The sequence below is a fragment of the Centroberyx affinis genome, unplaced genomic scaffold (assembly GCF_046629955.1).
Source record: "Centroberyx affinis isolate AG114_WGS23_722 - 3 ecotype Tasmania unplaced genomic scaffold, CSIRO-AGI_Caff_v1 ptg003015l_1, whole genome shotgun sequence".
Classification (NCBI taxonomy): Eukaryota; Metazoa; Chordata; class Actinopteri; order Beryciformes; family Berycidae; genus Centroberyx; species Centroberyx affinis.
In genome coordinates this window covers 537,434-564,326 of record NW_027281113.1, presented here as the reverse complement: position 1 = coordinate 564,326, position 26,893 = coordinate 537,434, and the positions used below count along the sequence as shown (strand labels likewise).

Here is a 26,893-nt window from a genome sequence, read left to right as displayed (position 1 = left end):
ATGTTTTAGAAAAGGCAGTTTTCATATTACTCATTTCATTTGTAAAGCATGAGGAAAAAAGGCGGGATCTTTTATTTGTGTGATATTTGAGTTCTTTTTCTTTTTTATGATAATAAACTAATCAGTCAATCAATCAATCAAGCATGTACGTATAGTACATAAGAATTAACTTTTAATCCTTATAGAGACATCATGTGCCTGAGTCAAAATCCTCGCCCCTAACCTTCATCCCCAAACAGCCGAGCCAGGTTTTGCAAACACACTCACCCTACTTTTATAGCACAATGGATAGTTACATCTTACATCAGATCCTAAATATTGGCAGATTGATTGTCCACATGTTTGTTTCCCAGTCAGTCTGTTTCTGAAGGAATTCATACAAAACACAATACTTGGCCAAATCAAGCCTCTCCAGTCAGAATTGTGTTTTTAAGCAATTGTTCTGAGCTGGGAGGCACGAAGACAAAGAGCTTACACAATGATTACTCAATCATCTGACTGTCTGACCCCGCAGAACCAAGTTTGGCCCAGTCAGGAAAGGGGACAAACATCGGCCTTTTGATGGGACGAGTGGTGATGGAGGCCAATGATTATACTCTATCAATATATTGAAAAAAATAAATACATCTCAAGTGGACAGGATATCCTTTACAGATTGCAAATCAACAAATAACGTAATCGTTGGTCAGGATGTACATAGAGACAGAGACAAAAGGTTTATTTTTTCTCTTCTTCTTCCTCAGTTATGTAAGTGCTGGATGAGTGTGGGATAGGAATGATATCGGTTGTGAAAACCTTCACTTTGATACGTCTCCAGTCACATCTGGTTGTGTTTCAGAAGTCTCCTTGTCAAAACTAATGTTGTCTTTTCCATCAGAGGCAAATGTTTTGCTTTTTTAACTGTGGAGACATCCACCTATATGTTTTCATTCAAGTACATTCCTTGACATTTGTAATCATATACAGGTTTCATAACTTTTTATGACTGACAAGGTGTGCTGTTCAGCGTCCTAAAATATGAACTGTGGGTAGCTCAAAATTCTTGGTTTCTTTGTTTTGGTCCATGGGTGGGTTAAAATAAAAAAATAAATAAAAAACATCCCATTACAGGACACAGGCCAGAATTAATTTGACCATTTCAATTTGGGTATATTCACATATGTCTGTGTAGACATTTACATTCACTAGAGGGAAAATAAACTTTTTAGAGCTCTCATCTTGACCCTTCATAACTTAAAGTAAAAGTCTGCTTTACTCCAGTGACAAATAAACAAACAAACAAACAAAAATTACAACCCTAAAAAAATATGCTCAGCCATGCTGTCAGTCCTGTGTCATAATCTTATAATACATTTTAGAGTGAAAAAGAAATGTTTAGAACCACCAAATCACTAAAAACAAGTCCAGCAGTGGGGCAACAGGAGGCAGCCACTGCTATAAACCCAAAATAGTGAGGGAGGTGCACATACGTATATGAGCAATATAGATATTCGTCTTTGTACATTGTGTTTGCTAATGTTTTAAAATGGCTGATTGCAAAAGAAAGAAAACCTCATGAAGGATGTTCAAAGGAATGAGCTGAGTTGTATTGAAGGCTCACAGTGATATAATCTTTCTTTGCTGTGACATTTTCCGGCCAAGTTCTGCTCTATCTATCTAATCTTTGGGCAGCCATCTCAAGCTGAAGCCTGTTTGACGTCAGACTCATCCTACACAGTTCAGACTGCACTTACAGATCTTTGACTGACCTTTTGACCTCGTGACTGTCTTTACCCTCTCGACAACCTTCAGAGCTCACTTCCTGTGGGGAGGAAACGCACACTGACAGATGGTAGCGATGGCGTTGTGTCCTTGTGTCTCTGTGTGTGTTTAAGTGAAAGCCACAGACAGAGCAGACCAGAGTTTCCGGGATGGTAAACATCAGCTTTCTCATGAGAACCTTCTCTCTCGACTGCTCAAACTTCACACTCCTATGTGTGTGTGTGTGTGTGTGTGTGCATCTGTGTGGTATACTGTATGTTTTCTTCATGTTTTGTAATGTGAGAGGGGAATATACTGACTCCACTCCAGTCTAACCCTGGTTTGGATATGATCATAATATCAGCATTTTGAAATAGTACCCAGCGGATAAAAACACAGGAAATATGGGAAGGGGAATTGACATGCACCCACAACCCACAATATTGAAAGTACATGGTGTGCGTTTTAGCCAACTGAAGTGAAATAATATTGAACAGTTACTGTCTTTGAATGTTGTTGTTTTACCAGATCTTGAGCAGCGAAAATCACCGCTGGCATGCTGAGATTCCTCTCCCTTTGAGAAGAGACGTTAGTGTCAGATGTGGCTGGGTGGTCATCTAGTGGAAGAAAACACTTACTGCAGTAGCTCTCACTTGCTTCTGCACTGAGACCCCACAGTACATGTTACTTTAATCATAAAGCCATGACCATGCTGTAGATTTAAGGGAGACAGGTGAACAAAATCCCAATCGATAATATAGGAAAAGGAGGAATTTACCTCCAGTTATTTCTGCCTCAAACACATGCGATTTCGTTGCATTTTTTTTATTCAGTGTGCATTTTTAGAAGCACAGCTATTTTGAAACTCACCTGACTTTAGAGACATTAGGATAACAAATTAGACTGCTGTGTTTTTGATTAAGCCAGAGACACACAGGGATTGCATTTTATCAGTTACATTTACTGGGACTCCATAATCTGATCACAAATCACAAAAGTTGCATTCAATTACAGTTAGTGTCAAATTTAATATATATATACATATACAGTGCATATGTACAAGGCAGAACTATGCGAGGGGCACAGAGCACTATGATGATGAACATTTGAAAATCGGATCATGTGCTCTAGAATATTCTCAAACTTCATCATCAAACAGCATCTGGCTTCTGCAGAATAGATTTATATTTGTTTCAGACAACAAACCCCTCTTTATTTCTTTTTAAGTATAGATTAACGAAGTAAGACTAATCAGTGCATGTTACTCAAAGTACTCAAAGAACTCAAAGCAAAGTAAAGGTTATTATGTTGTAAAATCTTTGTTTAATATTTAACACAAAGACACACAAAGGCATATCATTGGACAAGTGTTATTGACCAACCCCTAATAAAGATATAGGGAATGTGTTGGTGTGAGATTGTGTGTGTATGTGTGTGTGTGTGTGTGTGTGTGTGTGTGTGTGTGTGTGTGCGTGTGTGCGTGTGTGCGGGTGTGTGTGTGTGTATGTGTGTGAAAGGGAGAGAGAAAGAAAGAGGCTGTGTGTGAGTGGCTCATCCTGATTGTCCCAGGGTCAACAAGGGCGGTGCTTGCCTTAAATCTGCTCAACCAATCCCAAACTTCTTCGTATGACATCACTACCCTTCTAGAAAAAAAGCACATTCTGTAATCATGTATGTCCAATATGCATAACATATGCATTAAAAATTATTGAATACCAGGACTGATGTCTTTCATTACGGCATGCCAATATACATCGGCTTCAACGACATCAACATTTGATCACTTACATGAGTTAAAGATATGGGTCTGTTTCTGAGATCTCTCATCGTGCAACATGCACTGTAACACCTATCTTATGATGTGACATTCATTTTGAGGTGGTTTTCAGAACTTTAAAAGGTCAATGCATGTGGCATGAGGAGTGGGAGGTGAGTGTGAAAGATTGGAGTATGTATGATGACGTGTAAAATTCTGAAAATCACCAAAACAACACGACTCAGTCAAAGGTTAACAGAGTAAAAAGGATTTGTGCAGAAAATCCAGAAAAAAAACGATTATGTGATTATGACCAAGATGGATGTGTGTCATCATAATATTGTCATGAAAATTGATAATCAGCTGAAAAAAATGTGAGTCTAAAGGTTCATCCTCCTTTAACTCAACAAAACAGCGGAGATAATAGGTAAGCCACTGAGAGGATGTAAAGTTAGTTTAAACTGGAGAATCAGTGAGGAGACAGGAGACAGGTCAAAGATCATTTTAAGAGCATGGTGGGGCACTTTAATTACAAAACAACACCGGGGGAGCTCCAAGGACATAGGACATAGCTTTAAACATACAATGTTACACATATACGGATATATTTACAATTTGTGGTCCCCTATACACGCTACAATCATTCCAGTAAATAGTGACTACTAGCAATAAAACATAAAACATAAAATATAACCATATTAGACCATCAAACAATAGACAGTATTGCCCCAACTGCTCATCTATGCCTCCTACCTTGTGTGGGACAGACTTCCATGGTTGCCAAAAACCGCAGACCAATGAATCCTCCAATGTTACACAAGCACAGACATTAATAAAACACACAACATGATGTGAGGGAACTCTGTCAAAAAGGGCCTGTGTTCTGACCCACTGTGCTCAGAAAAACATTTTTAATTTAGCTTCCAGATACAGAAGTGTTCAAAAACATTTGTTTAAACAAAGTCAGATGAACATCAAATAGCACAGAATTCAAAATGTACAACAATCATCAACATCAATCAATCATCATCAACATGGACATTTAAAAAAAAAAAAAAAAAAAAACTGGGGCGATTCTAGAAACTCTGGGACAGTTCTAATACCATGGGAGACTCTCTGCAGCTTGGGGGCTCCTTGCCATCACCACCTTTTCCCTCAATTGCCTCAGGTGGCTGCTGGAAATGCAGTATTTGTCCAATGTGTAATCTATTTAACTATGTGTACCTTGTAACATTACACAACTTTACAATGTACAAAGGTGACGAGTAATTTAGTGGCAATTTCGGTGAAGAAAATATAGGGTATGATTAACCCTGTTAACTAAAGCCAAAGCAAATAAAACAAAGACTATCCTGCAGTTCGGTCCTGCAGGATGCATATTTAAGTTGCAGGCTTTTCAACAGAGACAACCTTGTGCGACACTGAGGAGCATTTTAGCATTTGTTATTCACCCTGTTTGAATAAGACCCTCAATCAATTTTCTCGACAGGTGAGTAATTTCAGATTATTCCCTTGTGCCTCTAAGTCAGCCACACTGTCCATTTATTGTAGGTTTTGTTGCAAATATTATTCTGTTTTGCAGAATCCGTATGCAGTTTGAAGATGAAGTTTGAGAATATTCTGGAGGAAATTGATGGTTTTGGGCCTTTTCAAATAGTCATCATCGTAATACTCTGCGCCCCTCGAATAGTTCTGCCATGCCACTTCTTGCTGAGTAACTTTATTGGTGCGGTGCCTCCTCACCGCTGTGACATCAGCAAACTGGACGATGGGGAACTTTTCAGAACTTTAACTCAGGAGGAGAAGCTGGCTGTCAGCCTTCCTGTACAAGAAGATGGGAGTCCAAAATCCTGTGAGATGTTTGCAGAGCCGCAGTTCCAGCTCCTATCCAATGTGTCCAATGGAACCTACATGCCTACAGTTCAGTGTCAGAGAGGATGGGTTTATGATAACTCGACCTTCACCTCTACCTTGGCGACAGAGGTAAAATGACTGAGATTATATTGCATCAAGTAGTAAATTTTGTGTGCAGGTACAAATAAAAGGGTATTGACTTGCAACCCATAAGATTCTCCCCACTGGATTTTACTGACACATGTTTGAACACATGTTTGAAAAGTAGTAAGTTTAGAGGTCCGAAGTTCAGATGAACCATAAGGGATACAAATATGAACACATATTTGTATGCACTAAGCTAAAATAATAGCATTAACATTAGTCAATGAAGTTTTTTTGTGTCATATTACATCAAAATGCATATAATCCATATTAATTGTAATTCTAGTTTCACTGTACTCCCTAGAGATACTGGAGTCTGGGATTGTTTTGACTGACTTTTTTGTATAAGAATAAACTGGGACTTAAAGACTCTTGAGAGCTTGGCCATTAGTAAGTACATTTTTCTTCTGTGCTGCTCTTCTTTCCTAGTGGGACCTTGTCTGTGATAGAAAAAGCATGAATAAAGCCACAGGCACAGTCTTCTTTCTTGGAGTGATGTTTGGCGCAATAGCTTGTGGAGCCTTCTGTGATAAGTATGTGGATGGAAATGTCTCTTACAATCTGTAGCATCACTTTGATATAAAATGTGCTATGTTGCATTATGTGGCCCACTGTCTTAAACAAAAGATTGATCAGGCCTTATCCATTGATTTTACATCAGAGAATGATATTTTGTCACTTTTATGCAGAAATGTCTTCCTTTACACGTAAACTTTCATTCAAACAGTGAAGCATAAAATACAAAATTGATTTAATGTGAGAAAACTGGGGTCATTCTAATCAATGTCATTTGAACCATCAAATCAATTGCAAGGTGTTAAATGGCTGAGTGTGCAAATTAGGGAAATGAGTGCACATGCATCCTGAGAAGTGCTAAGTGGAGTAGAGTGAAAAACATCTACTTAAGTACTTTAGCATCTGTGATGCCTAACTTAAAAAAAAATGGTGAATACACATGATGAAGAAAATGTGAACTACCATTTACCTGATTTGATCTCAGTGCGCCTGTAAAGCCTTTACTTATAAGGTTTTTAGAATATCAATCACAAATTTCCGTCTTTATGTTCATTTTAATTTAGTTAATAAAAGTGTTTAGAATAACACTTGCATTAAGTGAAGGCTTTGCAGGAGCTTTCTGGAAAATACTCATTGTCATGGTAACAGTTTCCATGTTGAGAAACAGGTGCATCACAAATTCCTGTGGCAACTTTCTTTTTGCGACTTGTTGACAAACCAATCCAACAAAGACAACAAAAACAACAAAATTGTTATGGTTACTAGCACTACATACATCATGTAGTAACGTTATGCAAATGACTGCCAAGAGAATGACAGCAGACGAGGAGAAACTGAAGCTAAAACTCACCTTCATAACCAAAGAGGTAACTTTAGGTGAAGAACTTGTGGCCTTGTAGTCAATGAAAACAGGTCAGCAAGTCTTTGCACTTCACCAGTGTTCATTTTGGGCAGTTTGTCGAGTGATTTATAACGCAACAGGAAGTTGTAATGTACCGGTTTCTCAACGCGTATGCTGTTGCCATGAAGATGTGAAAAGGGCCTATTGCATATGTCACTCACAAATCTCCATCTTCCTGTTTATTTTTATTTACTGTCTTGAATTTTCCATATACTGTCTTCCAGATTTGGCAGGAAAAGCACTCTCTTGGCCTCTTACATTATGACAATTGTGTTTGGCTTCTCAAGCGCATTCGCAAACTCATACTCCCTGTTTACAGCGTTGAGATTCCTCACTGGTTTTGGAATTGTAGGAATCAGCATAACCTCAGTGGTTCTCAGTAAGTAGTTTCACATGCCAAGCTACATACAGCGCTCTCCAGAATTACATCATTGACTCCCTTGGCAAAGATACGCCATGAACAACATGAGTCCTGAGCTATATACTGTGTTCAGAAACGTTTTGAAAACTACTTTAATCAGTGTATTTTTCAATCCCCCCCCCCCCCCCCCCCCCCCCCCAACCTTATTTTACAATAACTTGTTGTCACAATTACTGGCATCCATTGTTTCAAAGGTACAGTAATTAAAGTCCTCTTGGGTTTATTGACTGGTCTATTTGTATTTATTTAAATAAACCACTCATTTAAATTCCATATGGCTACTTCAAACATGAACCATCTAGATCACAAACCTTTATTTCTTTTAAATATACCAAAGAAACATTTTCTGTATCCTGGAACTGTTTTCACTGCCACCAACTTCATGAAGTGAAAGTATATCCAAATATACATTTTCTTTATGAAGGCTGACACATTTACAGTTTTGCATCATTAATTATTATTTCCAAAATGGTGTGTTTAAGGTGTAAGTAGCATCATCATGCTGAAAGCCATTCAATTTTCTTTGATCAGACTCCTTTTGTTTTTTTTTGGTTCACTGAATATTTTGTGATACGAGTCAAATATCTGCCAAACATACTAGATGGGTGGGCAGGCTCAAACTGTACACAGTTATCCTGAACAGATCTGTTCAGGATAACTGTGTACTTTGCACAGGCTTTTCTGATCTGATTTCAGGTCAGTGAAGATGAGTTAGGAATATTTCTACCAAAATTCAGGCAGTACCAGTGAAAACAAAATGAAATCCAACTGTAAAATGCAAAATATCCATTTACGTACAGTAAAATGTATATCTTTTGATCCAGTTTTTCCCTTTACTCCCCATCAAGGCATCGAGTGGGTTGACGTTCGTCATCGGTCACTCATAGGTGTGACCGGCAGCCTGGCCTGGTCTATAGGTAACATGCTGCTGGCAGGTTTTGCCTATCTGGTGAATGACTGGCGGATGCTGATCATGACTGTTACCGCCCCTCTGGGTTTTGCAGTTTTGACTTGGTGGTAAGAGAAGCATCTTTCATATCTCCTTATAGCTTACTAGGATGACTTGACGGTTATGTACTGTTGTTTTGCAAGAAATCAACACTGTAAATTCCTATTTTGCCCTTTTGAGCTCAATGGATCTAAATGTGAAGCATTTTGTTTCAAAATGAGCTGTCCCCAATTATAAAAAAGTATTACTTTTCTTACAGAATGATGATGCATGAAAATAAAGCACATTATGTTTTACTGCTAAGTTATTAGTCATCTTAAGATCTCTGCTGACAAAATAGTTTGCTTCATTTGTTCGATTCATTTAATGTAATGTAGTAAAATTTTTCCAAAATCAGGATGTAGCAATTTGGAATGAAACTCCATGTGTAGGATTTTCTCAAAAAATATTATTAGAATTAGGCCCTAATTAATGTGTCCCCTCATATATTGATTGTAATTGTAGGTGGACTCCAGAATCTGCCCGGTGGCTTTTAGCCAATGGTAAAGTGGAAAGGGCACAGTTTTACCTTGATAAATGTGCTCGATTCAACAAGAGACAAAAAATGTCATCTAAATTCAAATTGGAGGTAAGTTGCAGTTTGATAATTGACTTCATTTGAAGCAGTATTTTCAATGCTATCACGTTGGTTAGCTACTTAGCTAGCTGATCCTGCAGAATGACACAAACTGGATTATTTGGTCTCATTTATATTTTTGCATTTTTAAAGGGGTATTAACTAACCTATGACCTCTTGACCACCTATGACCATCAACCTCTTGATTATTACTATTAATCGACAACCCAATCAACCCCCCACAGATGTATTATGGTCATTTTGTACTATGGGGAAGTAAAAATCTTACTTGTAACTTTCCTATTACAATTCAGACTGTACTGTGGCTTTTTGACTGTAATGAGGCAATGCTCTGGATGCACATATCACTAACTTGATTTCTCTACCAAAACACAGACATTGTCCAATATAGAGATCTTGGAAAACCAGAAAAAAAACAACTACTCTTACCTTGATCTAATCAAGACCCCAAAGATGAGAAAATTATCTCTACTGACTGGGATTGTGTGGTGGGTATCCCCCTCTAAAAACCATCTATAATTATAAATATACAATTTAGCCTACTGTATGACACAAATATCAATCACTTCTGCTGGCTTCAAGAATATCCAAAGCTTGGTCATTCCTCATGGTATTTGCTTGTTAAATTACAAAAAAAAAAGTATCTTTCTCCACAGAGGTAATTTGTCACACTGATTGGAGACATTCATTTGGCCTCTACTGTTTTACAGGCCTTTAAATAGGCACCAGCATCAACAGTACAGGACAGTGAGTACAGGACAGTGAGGCTTTATAGTGGATTTCCTGGTTAAAAATCCCGATACAAGAGAAAGTTGAAAGAGAGGGGCAAATGCAAGCTGTAACATAAAAAGTATCAGTTTGGTTTTTATTACAGCTGTCTTACTTTGCAGGTATGGAGTAGCCTCAACATACTATGGAATCAGCCTGAACATAACTGGATTTGGCTTGAACATCTACCTCACCCACTTCATCTATTCTGCCATTGAAGTGCCTGCCAAGATTACGACCTATTGTCTTCTCAACATCATTGGACGGAGAAAGTGCCAAGCAGGCACACTTTTACTTACAGGAACCTGCATTGCTATAAACATCTTTGTTCCAAAAGGTTATATTACATGTCTTAAATGATTTTGTATTAAATCTGCCATCAATACTATGATATCCTTCAGTTACAATTTACAGAAGAGGCTTCATGTTTTATTGAGGCAGACCTTTACATGGTTTGTGAGTACTTAAACATGCTCTTTTTGGTGTATATGTGCCATACACACAAGCAGTCATTTTCTACATCTATCTTTATATTTTCATTTCAATTTGAAATTAATTTGAATGTTTTGATGGTCTAAACACATCTTTACATCTTCTTGCTATAACTATACTTGTTCTATGTAGGTTTGTGGCATGTCCGTTCTGCTGTGGCCATTCTAGGGAAAGGACTATCAGAAGCTTCCTTCACTACTGTCTTTCTCTACACAACTGAACTTTACCCCACAGTTGTAAGGTCAGTCACTGCCATGCGTTTTCATGAAGTCACTACATTGTCACCATACACTAAATCCACCATCTAGATTTTTATTTCATTTTCAGCAAAGGATCCTCTGTTAAGTTGTAGCCTAATTGGTGTATGTCACTTCCAACAGGCCTGTTGTGCTAAATCCTATCTGGTCCACTGTTTATGACATTGGACTAATTAAATAGATTGGCTGCATTATTCCATAGGAGTTTAATGTGAGACTAGCAGGGCTATCATGCAAAAAGAAGAGAATACTTTATCAGCTTTGCTTTGTGCTTCATTTTAATTGTCCCTGTCAATTTCTCAAAAACAAAAACTCAGGCATGAAAACTCTTTCAATATCATAAAAAGGATGTTGATTAGTGATCAATAGCAGGCCTCTAAAGATCCTGAGCCTTTTCCTCAGATAGGGCTACAGACAGTTTATTTAATGGCTATAGAGGACTAATGACCTACTTCTGGCAGGACATGTGCTGTGTCAGCTGACTGCTGCCACACCTACCGCATCTCACTGCACTGATTTGGTTGTCTATTTAGAGGCCTTCACACTCACATCCACACTGAACACTGTTATGTGCTTCTGCTGCATGGTTGCTGCTGTTATTTGCAAGAGTTTCCTCCACCCCAGCCTCCACCTGCTTTAGTTCTGCTCTGTTTGTTTGCAACCTGGAGGGTCTTTACTTAAACTAAATTAATCCCCATGGGGATTATTGCAATGCTTGCTGCATCTTATTTATCATGTGTATTCTATGTGTTATGCTGCAGCAGGGAGCATTCCCAAGAGTAGGACCATACCACCAAGTCAAACTGTATTGCCATCTCTATTTGCATAAATGGTTGAGCTATGACGTGAATGATTCCTAACAGAAATACAAAACAGTTCTTCCTAAAGTATCTCACTATGTAAATTCCTCTGATTTACTGTTTTCCCCCTTATCTTACTAGGCAAAACGGGATGGGCTACACCAGTTTCACGAGTCGTCTTGGTGTCTCAATAGCACCACTCGTTCTTCTGTTGGAGGATGTGTGGAAATATCTTCCAGAGGTCATCATCTGCTCTGTTGCCATTTTATCTGGCCTAGTGTCTTTGCTCCTTCCAGAAACACTCAATGAAAGGCTGCCAGAGACGATTGAGGACATTGAACATCCAAGGTAAAAATTTGATTTAAATAGGAAGACTCATCAAGCTTTTTTCTAGTTAGTACTATTTTGAATCGCTTGGCTTAAAGAACCTGTCTGGAATGAAAATATGCTGGCTGTATTGAAACAGTCACCCCACAGTTGACTTTGTTTACATGTGTTGGATTGAATAAAAAAAAACCAAATTTAATATTAATTTTCTGAGGTAAAATGAAAGCTAAACATTTTGAGGTTGCAAAAGGTTTATTTATATTTGTAATGTGTGTAAATACAATTAATCTAGTTTTACAAAAATTACCGGGGTTCTTCAAACATAAGTGGTCAAAAGCTAAAAGAGATTGACAGATTGTACAGTTTATACACAGAATCAATGCAGATATAGTATGGCAAATAAAATTATCCAAATTGCTGCTATGTCCTTTTACATAATTTCAGAAGAAATCACATCTCTTCTCACTCCATGGAGAAGACAGACGTTATGCTGGGATCAGAGAGCACAACAGACATACATCAGTGAAGAGATGTTTCTGTGCTGATGGATATCATACCATGACTCTTGGCTTGCCTTTGTGCATGGTAGCAACAGATACTAGATGTTGTGAGCACAGTGTGGAGTAGCAAACCTCATTGGGAATCTTGGTCAAAAGCTTCGATATGCATTGGTGTGGTTTGTAAACATCAAGATACAATGTAAATTTGAAGGCAATTTATTGTTTGGAAGCAGAGTGAATAAAATACACTTTTTTGGTTCATCTACATTGGAGTGTGTCCATTTAAAGAAAATTCACAAATGGCTAAGGCAGAAGCAAGTTTTACAGTATAATCTTAAACTCTAAACAGTGCCATACTGTCAGCAGGTACAATACAATACAATACAGCTTTATTGTTAAAACAAAATTTCATAAAATAAAACAAAAACATAAAAACAAATTACATCAAATCAGCTTGTTAATTAAATGAATTGCATTACAAAAGATCCCTTGTCTATCCTTTTGTTTGCCAGGGGTGTTCTGTAGCGTCCTAAGGGGAGGAGCTCAAACTCCTCCAGGGACTTTTGCTGACGGCCTACTATCTTCCCTGCCATTTTGATGATCCTGGCTAGCTTTTTTTTTTTTATTTGCCATTGTCAAATTTCCATACCAGACAGAGATATTGAATACAAGGATACTCTCTATTAGGCTGACACGCTGTTTCCAGAACAGTGACTGACCCCAAACCCCTTTTCTAATTAAAAACAGTCCTTGACTGGCTTTCTTGCAAATGAAATCAACATTGTCTGTGAAACTCAATTTGTTGTCAATGTATGTTCCTAGATACTTAAAACAGCCAACCGTGTCCACAGACTCCTTTGTTTTGTCAACATTGATTAGCAAGGAGCTGGATTTACACCAATGTTCATCAGAGTCATCATCATCATCCTTACAGAATAGACCGAGTAAAGCCATGTCATCAGCATATTTAAAAAGCTTAACATTACTATGCTGCAGTTTCATCTCATTGAGGTACACAGAGAATAACACCATACATATAAAATACCATACATCATAAAGACAGCAAACTGGAAATGGTGTATTAGACAGGATTTCAGAAGCAAGATGTATTTAGAGATGCTCCTCCTTGGTTACTGCTCTCTGGGAACAAACTTCAGCTTGATTGGCTGTTTGGGCTGGAACATTAGATTAAACTCCAAAGGAAGCTAAAGGAAAAAAAAGATGTAAAAATAGTGACATGACAAAACAGTCCAACAATGTGAATTCACATGAATATGTGTGTGTGTACTGTTAGGCTTACCACAGTGTCTTTGCAGGTTTCCACATTGTAACTCTGCAGGAGACGCACAAGAACCATCTTCATCACCATGACAGCGAAGCGCATCCCAACACAGTTACGAGGACCAAGCCCAAACGGCATATACACATATGGGTTCACTTCCTCCCCACTGTCTTTACTGAACCTGCAAATACAGACAGACACACATACCACATGAACACATATTAGACACACACTGTTAAAATAGTTAAGTCCCCATTAGGAGAGTAGAGCTGCGTATGTATACTAGAACAATAATTTTCTACTGAAAACTACGCATTTCAGCATCATAGCCATCATACCCTTTGTTAGGGTGTGAAACAGAACTGCACAGCAAAGGCTATGATAATAATAATAATAATCATAATAATAAAAATAATAATAATAATGATAACACATTTTATTTGTATAGCGCTTTTCGAAATACTCAAAGACGCTTTACATAGTAAACAAGATACATAAAAAACATGAATGACAATATCAATATGTGATTATGATTCATTTGAACACACTTTTGAACAATTCTTTGTTGGTAAATACATATTTAATCCCTAATAAAGCTCCTCATTTTATTATATATTTTTTTCTTTTCTTTTTTTTCTTTTATTATAAAGGAGTTGGATGTGCTATCTAAACATCGTGAAAGTATCAAAAGGCACGGTCACCAACTAAATCCACACAATCCATATTAGAAAAGCGAGCCTCTAAATGAGCCGTTTGGACTTCCGTAACTTTGTGGCGTCACAAAGTTTCGCTCATTATCATTTTTGTAAGAAATAATTGACTAACAAAGCATTTTTTTCAAAGCGGTTGAGCGGTTGTCATTTTTTATTAGCGGACAGTTTTCCCTACCTGTCGCTGCCTCTTCTGCCGGCGCTTTGGTGTCTCATGTTTCACTCTTGAAACGATTAGCCAATCAAAACAGAGGCATCATTAATATGCAACTGCAACTAACTTAAAAGTTATGTGCAACCTGGACTGGAAACAGGCACAGCCTCCCACTTACACTATGTTGATTAAAGATGTTATGCAACACCTTAAACTGGAAAAACTCAGATTCACTCTACGTGGTTCCATTGAGAAGTTCCATAAGACATGGCAACCCTTCATTGATTATGTTGAGGCTAGGCAATAAATATCCTCTTGGTTCTTTGCTTCAACAACTAGGTTATACCTAATGTAAGATGTCGATAATCACCATGTAAAGCAGCTTTGTACATTGAATTATATTTATACTGTATACTGTATATGTTCTGTATGTGTCCTATTTTTATTTTTATTTATTTATTTATTATTATGTATTTATTTATTTTATTTTATTATTATTATTATTTATTTTATTTTATTTTTGACTGTGTTTGTTTGTGTATACACTCTGTACTGTTTTTTTTTTAAAATACTTTATATAATTTGTATACACTGTTTACTGTTTGTTGACGTTACGCGCAACCTGGTTGCATCAAGTTGAAACTGTTTTAACTTTTTGCACTTGGTTCATGCAACAGCCAATCAAAACACTGATATCATGTCACGTGACCTTCAGTTGGGCCAGCTCTACTACGGCCAGCTGATAGAGTAACAAAGAAAAACAATGGATGGCATACAGCTTGTGACTGTAGCCTACATCCAAGAAAAATAAATCAGGCATCCAGTATTTTGAAGGTCTGTGGATTAAATTTACATTTAAATATTGTCGTATTCCAGGTAGTACATTATATATACTACCTTATTATGTATTACATTATATATTACCCAACTTGGCAGTGAACATTAGCTGGCGTTAGCTTAACCGCTAACTGTGGACATAGCTTATGTTATGTTATTACACCACAGCGAAGAGATAACATGCTGAATCACTTACTTTTAAATTTAATGTCAACACAAAATGTAAACAATGTAAAACATGACTTTCCACCATTTAAACTATTGTAGAGCGTGTTGCTGCGTGTAGTTTGGATTGCATTTGAATTGCATTGTGTAACAGTAAAGGTGCATCTTCACCCAACTTACTAACGCAAGTTGCGTGAAGAGTTTCACCTTGTAACGCCGGCCTAATGAGGAGGCTCTTTCTCAGTGATTCCATTACGTAATAGCTAAAAGCAAAACACAATGCAGTATGATACCTCTCTGGTCTGAAGAGCTCAGGCGCACTCCAGTAGCGCGGGTCTTTGTGTAGCATGGACACAGGGACTCCAACCATGATTCCTTCAGGGATGGTGATGCCGTTGATTTGGATAGTTTTTTTGCACATCCTCTCAAGCCGAGGTGCAGAGGGAATTACACGCATTGACTCGCATATCACCTGGTCCAGGTACTGTAGACCCATCAGACCCTCATATGAAGTGGGAGCCTAGAGGCAAAAGGTAGAGTAGGCATCAAACACAAACACAAGCAGATAAGGATAAGAACTATATAAAAATTTAATATTGGCTGTGTGTAGCAGAAACCTTATGTCTCCGATGTCCTCTTTTTAACTATAATTGACAGCTGATAATATCTGTCAAGTGTAAAAACTGTTACATGAACCTGGGACCAAGCTGAACTATTGATATTGCATTGTAAACATAAAATACACACACGTGTCACAGTCACAAAGTTAAAATGTCATTCAGCGATCTGATCATTTGGACCGTGTACAAAGGCTTTAGGAAATTCTCCAGGCAATATGAAACCAGTTGCGTTCTTCAGTGTGTAAAAGACAGAGGTGTGTGGTAAGTCTGACATCAGCTGTTGTATTGGAAGATCTGTGATGGAAGATTTGTGAACAATTTCTTTGTGCCAACAACTCTACATATGGAACTGGGACTCAGGACTCAGTCCGCCAAGTCGTTCGTTCACGGCTCCGCAGCACCACATGCAGCCATTCAAGAATCAAGTCTCGATTTGCGAACGAAAGGAGCTGTGAGCGGGTTGAGGAAATTGAGTTGTCGCAAACAGGCTCTTCCTCTCGACTCGTTGCTGTTGAGTGAGTAAGCGAGTCAGCAGCTTCTGGGCTAACCCTTGCAGTGTGCACTGCAGCACGATGTTTACACTACAACCGAATATGCAGTCAGATGTGAGTAATTCTACTAGCGAGCTGACTAATTAGCACTTTGCATTCCTCCACCTAGTAAATAATTTTGCTTATTCCACAAACTTATTGTTAGAGAAGCAGTCATTTAGGCTACATCTTAAACTACTGTGTGCACCCTAATCATATATTTTGTTTGCATATTTATGAAAATAAACATGTTTTATATTTATTTGTTTTACTCACCATTCAACTGCTAAAATGTTTCTTTGAATTAAGTGTAGAGCTCAAGTGTGTGCAGATTTAAAAAAAATGAAATCTGGAATATGCACAGCATGGGATCCATATGACCTGGAAGTCTCTAATATTTCCTATTTCACTTCTGTGTTGTTTTTTTATTCATACTCGCTTTTTATTTGGCCCAACCTATTTATTTTAGTTCAGTTATTTGTAACATTTCCTACTTTTGTAATGTTATATAAGTCGACAAGCGATGGAGAAATAAATGCGCTTGGTTCTTCTAATCTACACGATCACTTCTCATTGATTGAGCCTACACAGTTCTCATTGAATGAGAGACACTCTGTTGTCTACTTCTCCGGGAGTCTTCTCTCTCTCACCCTCACATAATGGCCAACTGAATCAACTGAATGGAAGAATCAACTGAATGAATCTTTTCACTGAGTGACTCATAAATAACCGAATCTCATAAAAGAGCCAAACTTTGCATCACTAATCAGCTTGGCTTCAGCTATAGGAGGCGGCCCATAGATAGCAGGAGCAGACCAAGATACAAACAGCAGCAAATCACAGGCAGAATTACATCTCTTGGTAGGTTGACATCTATCTCTTCCTGCAAGGTCTGCAATGCATCAGGGTTGGTTGCCAGATTATAAAGGATGTAAGTCAGAGTGGTACTGTTGGTCTCATAGCCACCAAAGATGAAAATAAAGGCCTGGGAAAGGATCTCATGATCAGTCAAACCTGCACAAAAATAAAATAAAGTTAAATAACAATAATAATAATAATAATAATAATTGTTATTACTATTATCACCCCCCCCCCCCAACAGAAAGCAATAACAAAAACATCAAAGAAAAGGCAATCGTATAAAAGAAGACTGAGGTAGCAGATCTGATTTCCTCAGGCAGATTGTCCCACAGTACAGGTGCTCTAACTGAGAAGGCACAGTCACCTTTATTTTTTAGTTTGGACTGTGGAGACAACTAGGAGACTCCTGCCTGAAGATCTGAGGCTGTGGTTTGGCTCAAAGGAAATTAAAAGGTATGAGATATAGGTTGGTGCTAATCCAGCGAGTGTCTTGAAGGTGGTCAGTAAAATTTAAAAATCTATTCTAAATTTCTCAGGTAGCCAGTGTAGTGAGGCCAGGATAGGGGTGATATGACCACTCTGCCTGGATCTGGTTAAAAGTCTAACCTTTTAGAGATGGTTCTCAACTGGGGGCAAGCCTGAACAACTTTTTCTTGACGTGGTTCTTAAAGCGTAGATCTGGGTCAAACAGAACATCCAGATTTCTAGCAGTGGATGTAGCATTAGCTGATAGACTGCCAAGGTAATGCCGAATCTGATTGCATTTGGAGGGCCTAATAAAACAACCTCAGATTGCTGAAGGTGGAGAAAATTTTGGGACACCTAGCACTTTGTGTCAGTAAAGGCCTTTTCAGATAGGATGTGGCACCAGGACAGGTGACACAGTGACTACAAATATTGTGGCCAAGAGAAATAAATTAATTGAAAATAAAATGGTGCCTAAAATTGAACACTTAGGCTATCTTAACTCAATCCTAACTGTGTGGTCTTCCATTGTTCTTATGGCTTTAATGAGTGGCCATAACACTACAGAAATGACACTGCACCTCCCTGACAGTACTGGGCTAAAATTTGTTAAACTGTACATTACAAGGATATTTATAGAAAGTAATAGCTTATTAGGCCTCTATGAATTACCACAGTGATGAAAGCGTCATGAAACTATACCTTTACTTGGCTGTTCACCATTTTGTATGTCTGGGATCTCGTTCTGAATCATCAGCTGCAAGAAGTCTGCTCGAATCTAGACAGCACAGAGAATATTCAACATCCAACACAAGTTACAAAAAAGTGCATATACTTCAACCCTCATACATTCAGAAAGTTGTATTCATGGCCTGCAAGTTTGCTACATAGCTTATTAATATGATTTTAAAATGCAGTAGGATTCATTTGAAGGTGTGGGTAAAGAACAACAGAAAAATAGTATATTTTTAAGTTGAACCTTTTTCACCCCACAGAGGCTGTGGCTTGCGATTCATAGCTTGTTCTGTAATGTATATGCAGTTGGAATAGATGAAAAGCTTACAGATTCATCTGCATGATGCTGTTCTTTAAATCTCTTGATAATGTTGTAGAAGTAATTCACACTGTCTTTGGCCATCATTCCAATATCCAAGAGCTTAAACAGGCGGACAGTGAAGGGAAAAGCCACTGAAAGGAGAATAAAGTGTTATTTGAGGGTTTCAACCAAAATGCTCATACAATAATAGTAATAATAATACAAGTGCATACGTATTATAAAAAAAGGCCACATTCTGAAATTGAGAATCTTCTTGAGATGAACAATAAGAGGATCATCTGGATTGTTTATAGAGTCTGCATCAACGCTGAAAGATGCACTGGTCACAACGTCTAAACTGTAGGGCGCCACAAACCTACAACAGAAAAACAAAAATGCAGCTTTCTTGTTAAAGATAAGGGGGTTAAATGGAAGAAACTGGATATGGTGAAGTGAAATAATTTGATGTTGTATTCCATGTTCATTTATTGTCATGAGGAACAATGTAATCATATGGTTGTGTGTAACAGGTTGGCAACATACTTTTTAATATCGACAGATTCATCCAAATTTCTTTGTCCTAGGCTCCTAATGAGTCGGTCTGCATAGCGCTCTACAACGGGAAAGACCTTTAAAAAAGAAGCATTGTACTTTAATGTGTGATATCAAATCAAACAAATCAAAAAACAACTGTACACATTTACTTCTGTCATTGGTGCCACAAATCATAGATACAAAATTGCCCTATAATTATTGGGGGTAAATATGTAGGAAGGAATATGTTTATATATATATACATATATATATATAAATAAATAACACACACACACACACACATATATATACTGTATATACTGTATAGAATGACATGCCTTACTATTTCACGTATTTTAAGTAGGCCTGAATATTTAATAAGAATGGACCTTGCTGGACCCTGATAATTACCTGTTTCAGCCTCCCGCTGGTAAAGCATGGAGATATAGTACTCCGCATTCTTTTCCACCTTTCATCTTTAACTACTGTAATTGCATCTGCCATAGGCCCCGTCAGCTCAGTACCAGTATCCTGTGAACATGAGTACAATTAAGAGGAAAGACCACTGAATGTTAGATGTTTGTAGTTGTGATACAGGAGAGTTTTATACATCCTCTAATGTTTCTGAGAGCCAAAGCAGAGAACAGATTTTGTCTGCCCCATAATGTAACCCCTTACAACACCAATGCATATCTCTGTCTTGAACTAATTAGAAACAAGAAAAAGTGACTGTGATCAGAAGATGATTATCTGAGAATAAGGGTATTTTCTGCTTCATAGCTGGAACCATACAGCTCATTTGGGTAGGACAAAAGCTGAGCATAATTTAATGAGGCCAAACTTGTCATTTCCCGTGGAGTTGCTCATGGTTATACATCTTCATTGAAATCACAGGTGAGTCTTCGTTCTCCAATTTGTAGTTTTGCAAGCATCATTGATCAAATACTGACTGCCCTCAGGCCATATGAATAATATGTACATGAATATTTTGAATGGTATTCCTCTTAGACTATGGACTAAGTGCTGGACTGTTAAAAAAATTTGCAACCCATGTCACTAGGTTCATGATAATAACCAATATAAACAGAGCATTTCAAAATAATAACTCAAAATAATAACTCAGGATTGATTTACAGTGAAGACACAAAATGCACCCTGTGGTGATACTGATCCCTCTTCCTGCTTGTGTGCAACTTAGCCCAAATCATCTGGTTTTCTTATATCATCTGACTTTAAGTAGCATTTCTTTTTAATTTCCTTCACCATCTGGGTGGGTGTTACACGTGACCCCCCAAAGTGTGTTTCTTGGCTGCATAAAAGTGTAATTCATGCTCAAGCTGCAACTACTATTGGCAATGGACAGAGACTCCATGCAGAATATTAATCACTATAACATATTCTGCTAAGAAATGTATTCTTGTATTTTGGAAAAGGAATCTCCTCCAAATTTTAAGCTGTTCTTGGACCAAATATCACAATTTTTACCTTTGGAGGGGATGGGGATGTGGATAATTAGTGTACTATTATGTTTGTGTGTTTAAACATTGGTGCTGGTTAGTGTACACTTTCTTTTGAAATAAAAAGAAAGAAAGAAAAGAAAAAAGAATATTCCTTGACATGTTTCAAATACCCTGGTATATGGTAACATTGGGACACCAGCCAAAACTAGTCCACAAGATGGAGACACAAGCACACATCACATACTGAAGTATGATTGCTCTCTTACCCTGCGGTTGGTAAACACTGAGTAGCACTCCTTCACAAAAATGGCTTTAATCATCTCAGGGTCTGCCACCATTAACATTGGTTGACGTGCGTCAAACAATCTGTGCATAAACACAAAAATATCACAGTATAAAGTATTAGCTACTAAAAAAGGTCTATGTTGATACCTAATTTGTAACAAACATCTACTTACAGGCCTTGCATACAGAGCTTTCTGTGGCGGGAATAACTTTTCACACAAATGCCATATCCTGTTTACAATGACCTATGCTGTAAACTCCTATAAACCAGAAGACACTGAGCGATGTAAACACTTACATTTAGTTAGTTAGTTTTTGTAGTCAGTGTAAGTTGTGTGTGTAAGTTCTGCTTCCATGGCAATATTCAGAATATTTTGGGATATGCAACAGCCTATGCCAAATGTGATCTTAACAGAGATATGAGCTGTTAATGGTAACATGCATTTCTCAAATTGATTGTCAGAGCTCTTGATCAAGGCATAAAACAGTATGCTTGTTAAATATGACCAATGAATGTACTGCACTTTGAATTTATAAATTGTTTATTGACCTTTATACAACAGTTAGTTCCGGTCAAGTAATTTGATTGGACAAGAGGCATTAACAGCACTGGGACTTTTTTTTACTATACATATCACTCCGCTTCACAGGTGTTCTAATATAACCTTGATTAGGCTGCGTTCACAAATAGCGTTTGTTTGTGGAAACAGCGCTGCCTGGAGCACTTCATGTGAGGATAAATGACGTTAACTGAGCAGCTGGCTAGCTCACTAACCAGCTGGTTAGCACTTCTAGCAGACAATACAGTGTTGTACAACAAACAAATGCTTACCAGATATTCCCAATACACGGCTACACAAAACTCTAACTTTATTCGCACCTAGTAACGACAGCGATATGGATACATTGACCTTAATTATGACCGGTCATCAGAGGACGACGATTGGGAAGAAAGTAAGATGAATTTGTCTGTGCAAACCTCAAAGCAGCTAGCTGCAGTCGGGAAACAGTTTACCTGTTGCTTGACAACACTTGGTAGTGGAATCCTGAGGGAACTGTTTTTTGTTGGCGGAGACAAATAACAGACAAAAATCATCTGTTGTCTCAAATTACCATTACTTGATAAATACCTTTGTTTATACAACTGTTGTATAAAAGCAATATCACACTCGAGGCGTGCCGTTGTACTCTATATCACCACGGATGTATCTGAACGACCGAATCACAGCCGTGCTGATATATAGTACAACAGCACTCCCTCTCGTGTGATATTGCTTAAAGCAGGGATTCCCAAAGTGGGGTGCGCGAGCTGCCTCTAGGGGGTGCGTGAGAGGAAAAATGTAATGGTGGTATAATGGTGTAATAATTACACCATTTCACTGTAATTTTTTCAAGTGGGATTTTCTTTGTGGGATCCTCTGTTCGTCCATGTTATCTGTTTCTGAGCCTATGCATGTGTCATTCTCTTTGTTCTTTACTTGGTGGATCGTGTGTAACTTTATTGCAATTTGATTCAAATTACTGGTGTTCTAATTTCCGTAACCGCTATGTTATGTATGATTAATTGCAGGGGTTAAAGTGGGCCGGAACGATCCGTAAACAAATCTGATTGGCAGTTTCATACATAATAACGTCAAGCGAGTTCACAGGGCTGCCAACTATCACGCAGTGACCGTGAGACTCACGCAATTGACATTTTTCACACGCTCTCATGCCACAAGTCCATTTTCTCATGCAGTGAAAAACAAATTCATAAACGTTGCGGCGCGAAGACAGAACAGCACCGTGCAGCAGAGAGTTATTCAGACCATCTGAATAGCGAGAAATATACACAAATGTATTACATTGTAATTTATTCCCATGCATGCTGCTCAGAGTATTCTCAGTTAGCAGCTCTTCTGCATCTCTTCCTCTCTTCTCGCGCTGTGTGCACCAGGCAGGAGTGAGAGTGAGTTGCTATGGTTACGGGGACGCTCTGTGTCTCTGTCGCTCTGAAACTTTCTCGCGATTCCCAATAACAAATTTTTAGGTTAGTATGCCTATGCAAAATCATGGATGTAAGTACCTCAATGCTGAAATCCTCTTTGCTCTTTAAAAGTGACGCTTGTGTGTAACTTTGTTGCAATTTATTGAAACTTTGTTGCAGTTTCAGTTTCATTTGAATGTGAGAGCGCATTGTTGCGATCTCTTGAATATTTTGTTATGTGTGTTCTGATTATTTGTGCATGATTAAATTTGATGCCTTTAATGCGGCTATAAATAGGATATGTTGCGTTGTTGTTGTTTTTGTTTTTTTTAAGGTGTGGGGGATTGGGGGTGCGTCAACCCGGTCGGGATGTAGAAGGGGGTGCGTCGCCTAAAAAGTTTGGGAACCGCTGGCTTAAAGGATAAGGCTGGTGTTTTTTAATGCATTGCTTACTGTCAACAAATCCTATGAAAATAACAAAATCAACAATGCGTTTGCTCTACTCCCGTTACTTTCTGACTTCCCACGTACCGTTTTTAGCCCTCAACCCGGATGTCATTGGCTCCAATTGTAAGCTAAAAACCTTGAAATACAGCTCACAAAGACATAGTTTCAACTTTAAAAATTGCTAACTGTTGCCACTAAAAGTCAGCCTGTTGTAGTTATTACCAAATCAAATTCAAATGGGAACAAATTCTTCATTACGCCGGGGACTATTTTCGGTGCAACAGAACTACTTTCCTGAGATCGCAAACGCGTCTATAGCCAACTTATTAAGTTGTTTGAGGAAAAAGTCGGCTGCCCTGGTGCATCATGATGATGAAATATGCTGCCCAGAGCAACGCCATGGCTCTTTGACGTGTTTTTAATCGTTTTTTTTAATACAATGGAGTTCTATGGCTGCTGGGACATGGCTTCATTGGGCACCGGCTACATGGACGAGACTTGTTGGCAAAACAAAATCATTACTGATTTTGTTATTTTCATAGGATTTGTTGACGATAAGCAATGCATTAAAAAACACCAGCCTTATCCTTTAAGTATATGCAGTAAAATTATACTGTTATTATTATTATCATTATTATTATTATTATTATTATCATTAGGGACAGCAATGATCTGAAAAGTTAATTTTCCACCTTTAAATCCTACTTGTCAGAATTTATACTGGGTATAACTGTTTATTACAATGTGGTGCATGACAATGATTGATATTTTATCAAGGTCCCAAAATTAACATTCACTTGAAATATAAGTTAATTTTGTGGCTTGAAGAGCACGCCAGAAATGCTATCTGGAGTGAGGTTATTGTAGCATAAAAGAATCATAAAATTAACTCCAAACAGATAAACAAGAACAACTTCGGCCCTGTTTTATGAATATGGTCTTTAAATACTTATCAATACTTATCTAGCAATGTCATCTGCAGTGATTGGCCCTGAAGGATTAAGCAGCAACTTACCCCCAGACATCACCGTACTTGCTTTGGCACTCACGGTCAAAACTTAGAAGTCCCTACAGGGCAATTCAGAAAGAAGTGTCAAAGTTACAGTACGTAGAGATTCCAACAGCAAGTAAACATAAAATGTAGATAAGGCAAGAAAAATATGACCAAGCAGGCTACTGTGCCTTATAATGGGGACTGGTGTATCCTGTTATAGTAAAAGGGACATTTTCTTTCACTTTACATCAAATCTCCACATCAGTTGAACAACTATTGATGAACATCTGTCATAATAAGAAAATCCTGCTAGTATGACCCTTTAAGCACAACCAGGGAACTTTAACATCCTCAGATGACAAAACGTCTGCACACCTGTTACCTTGATGCAAATGAAACTCATATTTTAATGGGTTTAAATGGATGGATTTATTTGATAAACATGTCCTGATCAGGGTCTTAAGAATAGAATACCATTGGGTAATTATTACCCAATAGAGGGGAAGAAACACAGGAAACATTGCAAGGAGGATTGTCTTCAGTCAGAACTCCATAACTCTGAATCATGTATTATTTGTGTCAGAGAGTCAAGTCTATGAACTATTTACAGTATACAAAATACACCTCAACAACCTAGGAATGTGTTCCATCTATCCCACTCACTTAATGTTGACACCTCAATGTCCAAAATTAAAAAGACCTCATGAAATAGCTGACATTTGGGATTAATGAGCCACCCTGTCATAAAACAGTTGCATTATATAAGAGGTTGTGTAAAGTGTTGGCATTTTATTCCAGTCTACTAGCCAGCTACTAACATGCAACATTGACATTTGGAGAAGAATATGAAATTGAAATTTATGATCACTTACTTTTAAAGCGTATAGCATTGTTCCCACAAAAGGTAGGGGTCTTGGTCCAGGAATTCCCAGCTTTTTGAAAAGGTTATGTGGCCAAATGCCATACCTATATGACAAAAAGAAGGAATTACCCTTGTTGCAGTACTGTTGCATTCAGGACCTAAAAAAACAATCTGTCAAGCCAATACGCTCTGAAGCAGACACCCTAAAATGACTGTTTTGAAGCTAAATCTAATTTATTTTCCATTTGAAAATGATGTTGCTCAGTAGTTAGACATATGCTTGAGAGACAAATTAATGAATATGTGACAGATATGACCACAGTTTAACGAAGAAAGATAATTGAAAAACAGACAACCTAGCGCTTTGAGAAGTGTCAGAAACGACTAAATAAAGCGGGAGAAAGAAACTACTCACAATAACAGTAGAGTAACACAGAGAACCAGGAGAGTCCAGGTGGCTGCTGAAAAAAAAGGCAAGAAAAACATCCTGGCTTGTGCTGTTGTGCCGAGAGAGACTTGTGCACAAATCACGAGAATATGAGGAAATGACTTTTGAGAACAAGCAGCTTCGTCACTCTCCAAACATGCCTGGGGGTGGGAGGAGCACAGACCTTAGAGGGAGGGAGTAAAGGGCATTGTGTGACACCTGATCAGATCAACTCCTGGCTCTCAGGTAAAATACAACACTGAAATTATATTATCTGATACATAGCTGTGGGAATGTTTCTAAAATACTTTTGACAGACAAGCCCCGCCCCACCACAAACAAGACTAGGTCAAAACCTAGTATATGGCTGGACCGTGTATGAGTGTGCCACATGCCACGGCCGACCAATGGTGTAACTAACTCCGCTGTTGACAGGGGTTAAAGTGGGATTTGGCAGGTGGGGGAACCCTGTTTCGGAGGGGGGGTTCAGAAAAAAATAGTAATTTAAAACAAATTTCCTGCATTTCTACACCACCTAACCTCTTGGATTAAGTCAAGAAACAGCAACCCTGTATAATGTTAACCAAAAATGTAAAATTATGTTATATTACTAGATTTCAGCATTGAGGTGCTTACATTCATGATCTTGCATAGGCATACTAACCTAAAAAAAATCTATTATTGGGAATCATGAGAAAGTTTCAGCGTCCCCGTAACCATAGCAACTCACTCTCTCTACTGCCTGCATGCGCACGGTGCGAGAGGAGAGGGAGAGACCAAGGAGGTTCTATATTAACGAGACGCAGAAGAGCCGCTGACTGAGATTACTCTGAGCAGCATGCATGGGAATAAATTACAATATAATAATTATATAATAATAATATAATATATATAATAATATAATATAATAATTTGTGTATATTTCTCGCTATTCAGCTGGTCTGAATAACTCTGCTGCACGGTGCTGCTCTGTCTCGTCTGTCCTGCTGTCAGTTTCCTTTTTTCACGTCGCGACGTTATCAGTTATGAATTTGTTTTTCACTGCGTGAGAAAATAGACTTGTAGTGTGAGAGCGTGTGAAAAATGTAAATTGCGTGAGTCTCTCGGTCAATGCGTGAGAGTTGGCAGCCCTGTGAACTCGCTTGTCATAATTATGTATGAAACTGCCAATCAGATTTATTTACTTATTAATCAAA

The 26,893-nt window shown here is 38.0% G+C and overlaps 2 protein-coding genes across 2 annotated transcripts; one reads left to right on the top strand and one right to left on the bottom strand.

Annotated features, from left to right (window-relative positions):
* Positions 1 to 5,098: 5,098 nt before the first annotated feature.
* On the top strand, positions 5,099 to 11,587 carry LOC139659078 (solute carrier family 22 member 7-like). The gene is made up of 9 exons (XM_071537300.1): positions 5,099 to 5,479; positions 5,924 to 6,027; positions 7,136 to 7,290; positions 8,181 to 8,349; positions 8,786 to 8,909; positions 9,294 to 9,406; positions 9,809 to 10,023; positions 10,311 to 10,419; positions 11,377 to 11,587. Exons 1-9 carry the CDS (start codon positions 5,099 to 5,101, stop codon positions 11,585 to 11,587), a joined length of 1,581 nt encoding a protein of 526 aa, XP_071393401.1.
* Positions 11,588 to 11,849: 262 nt separating this feature from the next.
* Positions 11,850 to 26,219, bottom strand: LOC139659076 (cytochrome P450 3A56-like). The gene is made up of 13 exons (XM_071537298.1): positions 25,686 to 26,219; positions 25,281 to 25,374; positions 24,430 to 24,482; positions 20,983 to 21,082; positions 19,668 to 19,787; positions 19,266 to 19,351; positions 18,956 to 19,098; positions 18,750 to 18,874; positions 18,389 to 18,464; positions 17,214 to 17,374; positions 15,504 to 15,730; positions 13,363 to 13,525; positions 11,850 to 13,267 (listed from the first exon to the last, which is right to left on the bottom strand). Exons 1-13 carry the CDS (start codon positions 25,754 to 25,756, stop codon positions 13,193 to 13,195), a joined length of 1,494 nt encoding a protein of 497 aa, XP_071393399.1. The 5' UTR covers positions 25,757 to 26,219; the 3' UTR covers positions 11,850 to 13,192.
* Between the last annotated feature and the right edge of the window lie 674 nt (positions 26,220 to 26,893).

Coding starts and splice junctions, on each gene's coding strand:
- LOC139659078 (XM_071537300.1), top strand. CDS start 5,099: ATGAAGTTTGAGAATATTCTGGAGGAAATTGATGGTTTTGGGCCTTTT. Junction 9,407..9,808: donor CTACTGACTGGGATTGTGTG/GTGGGTATCCCC, acceptor CTTACTTTGCAG/GTATGGAGTAGCCTCAACAT. Junction 10,420..11,376: donor CTTTACCCCACAGTTGTAAG/GTCAGTCACTGC, acceptor TTATCTTACTAG/GCAAAACGGGATGGGCTACA.
- LOC139659076 (XM_071537298.1), bottom strand. CDS start 25,756: ATGTTTTTCTTGCCTTTTTTTTCAGCAGCCACCTGGACTCTCCTGGTT. Junction 18,465..18,749: donor AGCATCATGCAGATGAATCT/GTAAGCTTTTCA, acceptor TGTGCTGTCTAG/ATTCGAGCAGACTTCTTGCA. Junction 15,731..17,213: donor ATGTCAACCTACCAAGAGAT/GTAATTCTGCCT, acceptor TTTTGCCTCTAG/GCTCCCACTTCATATGAGGG.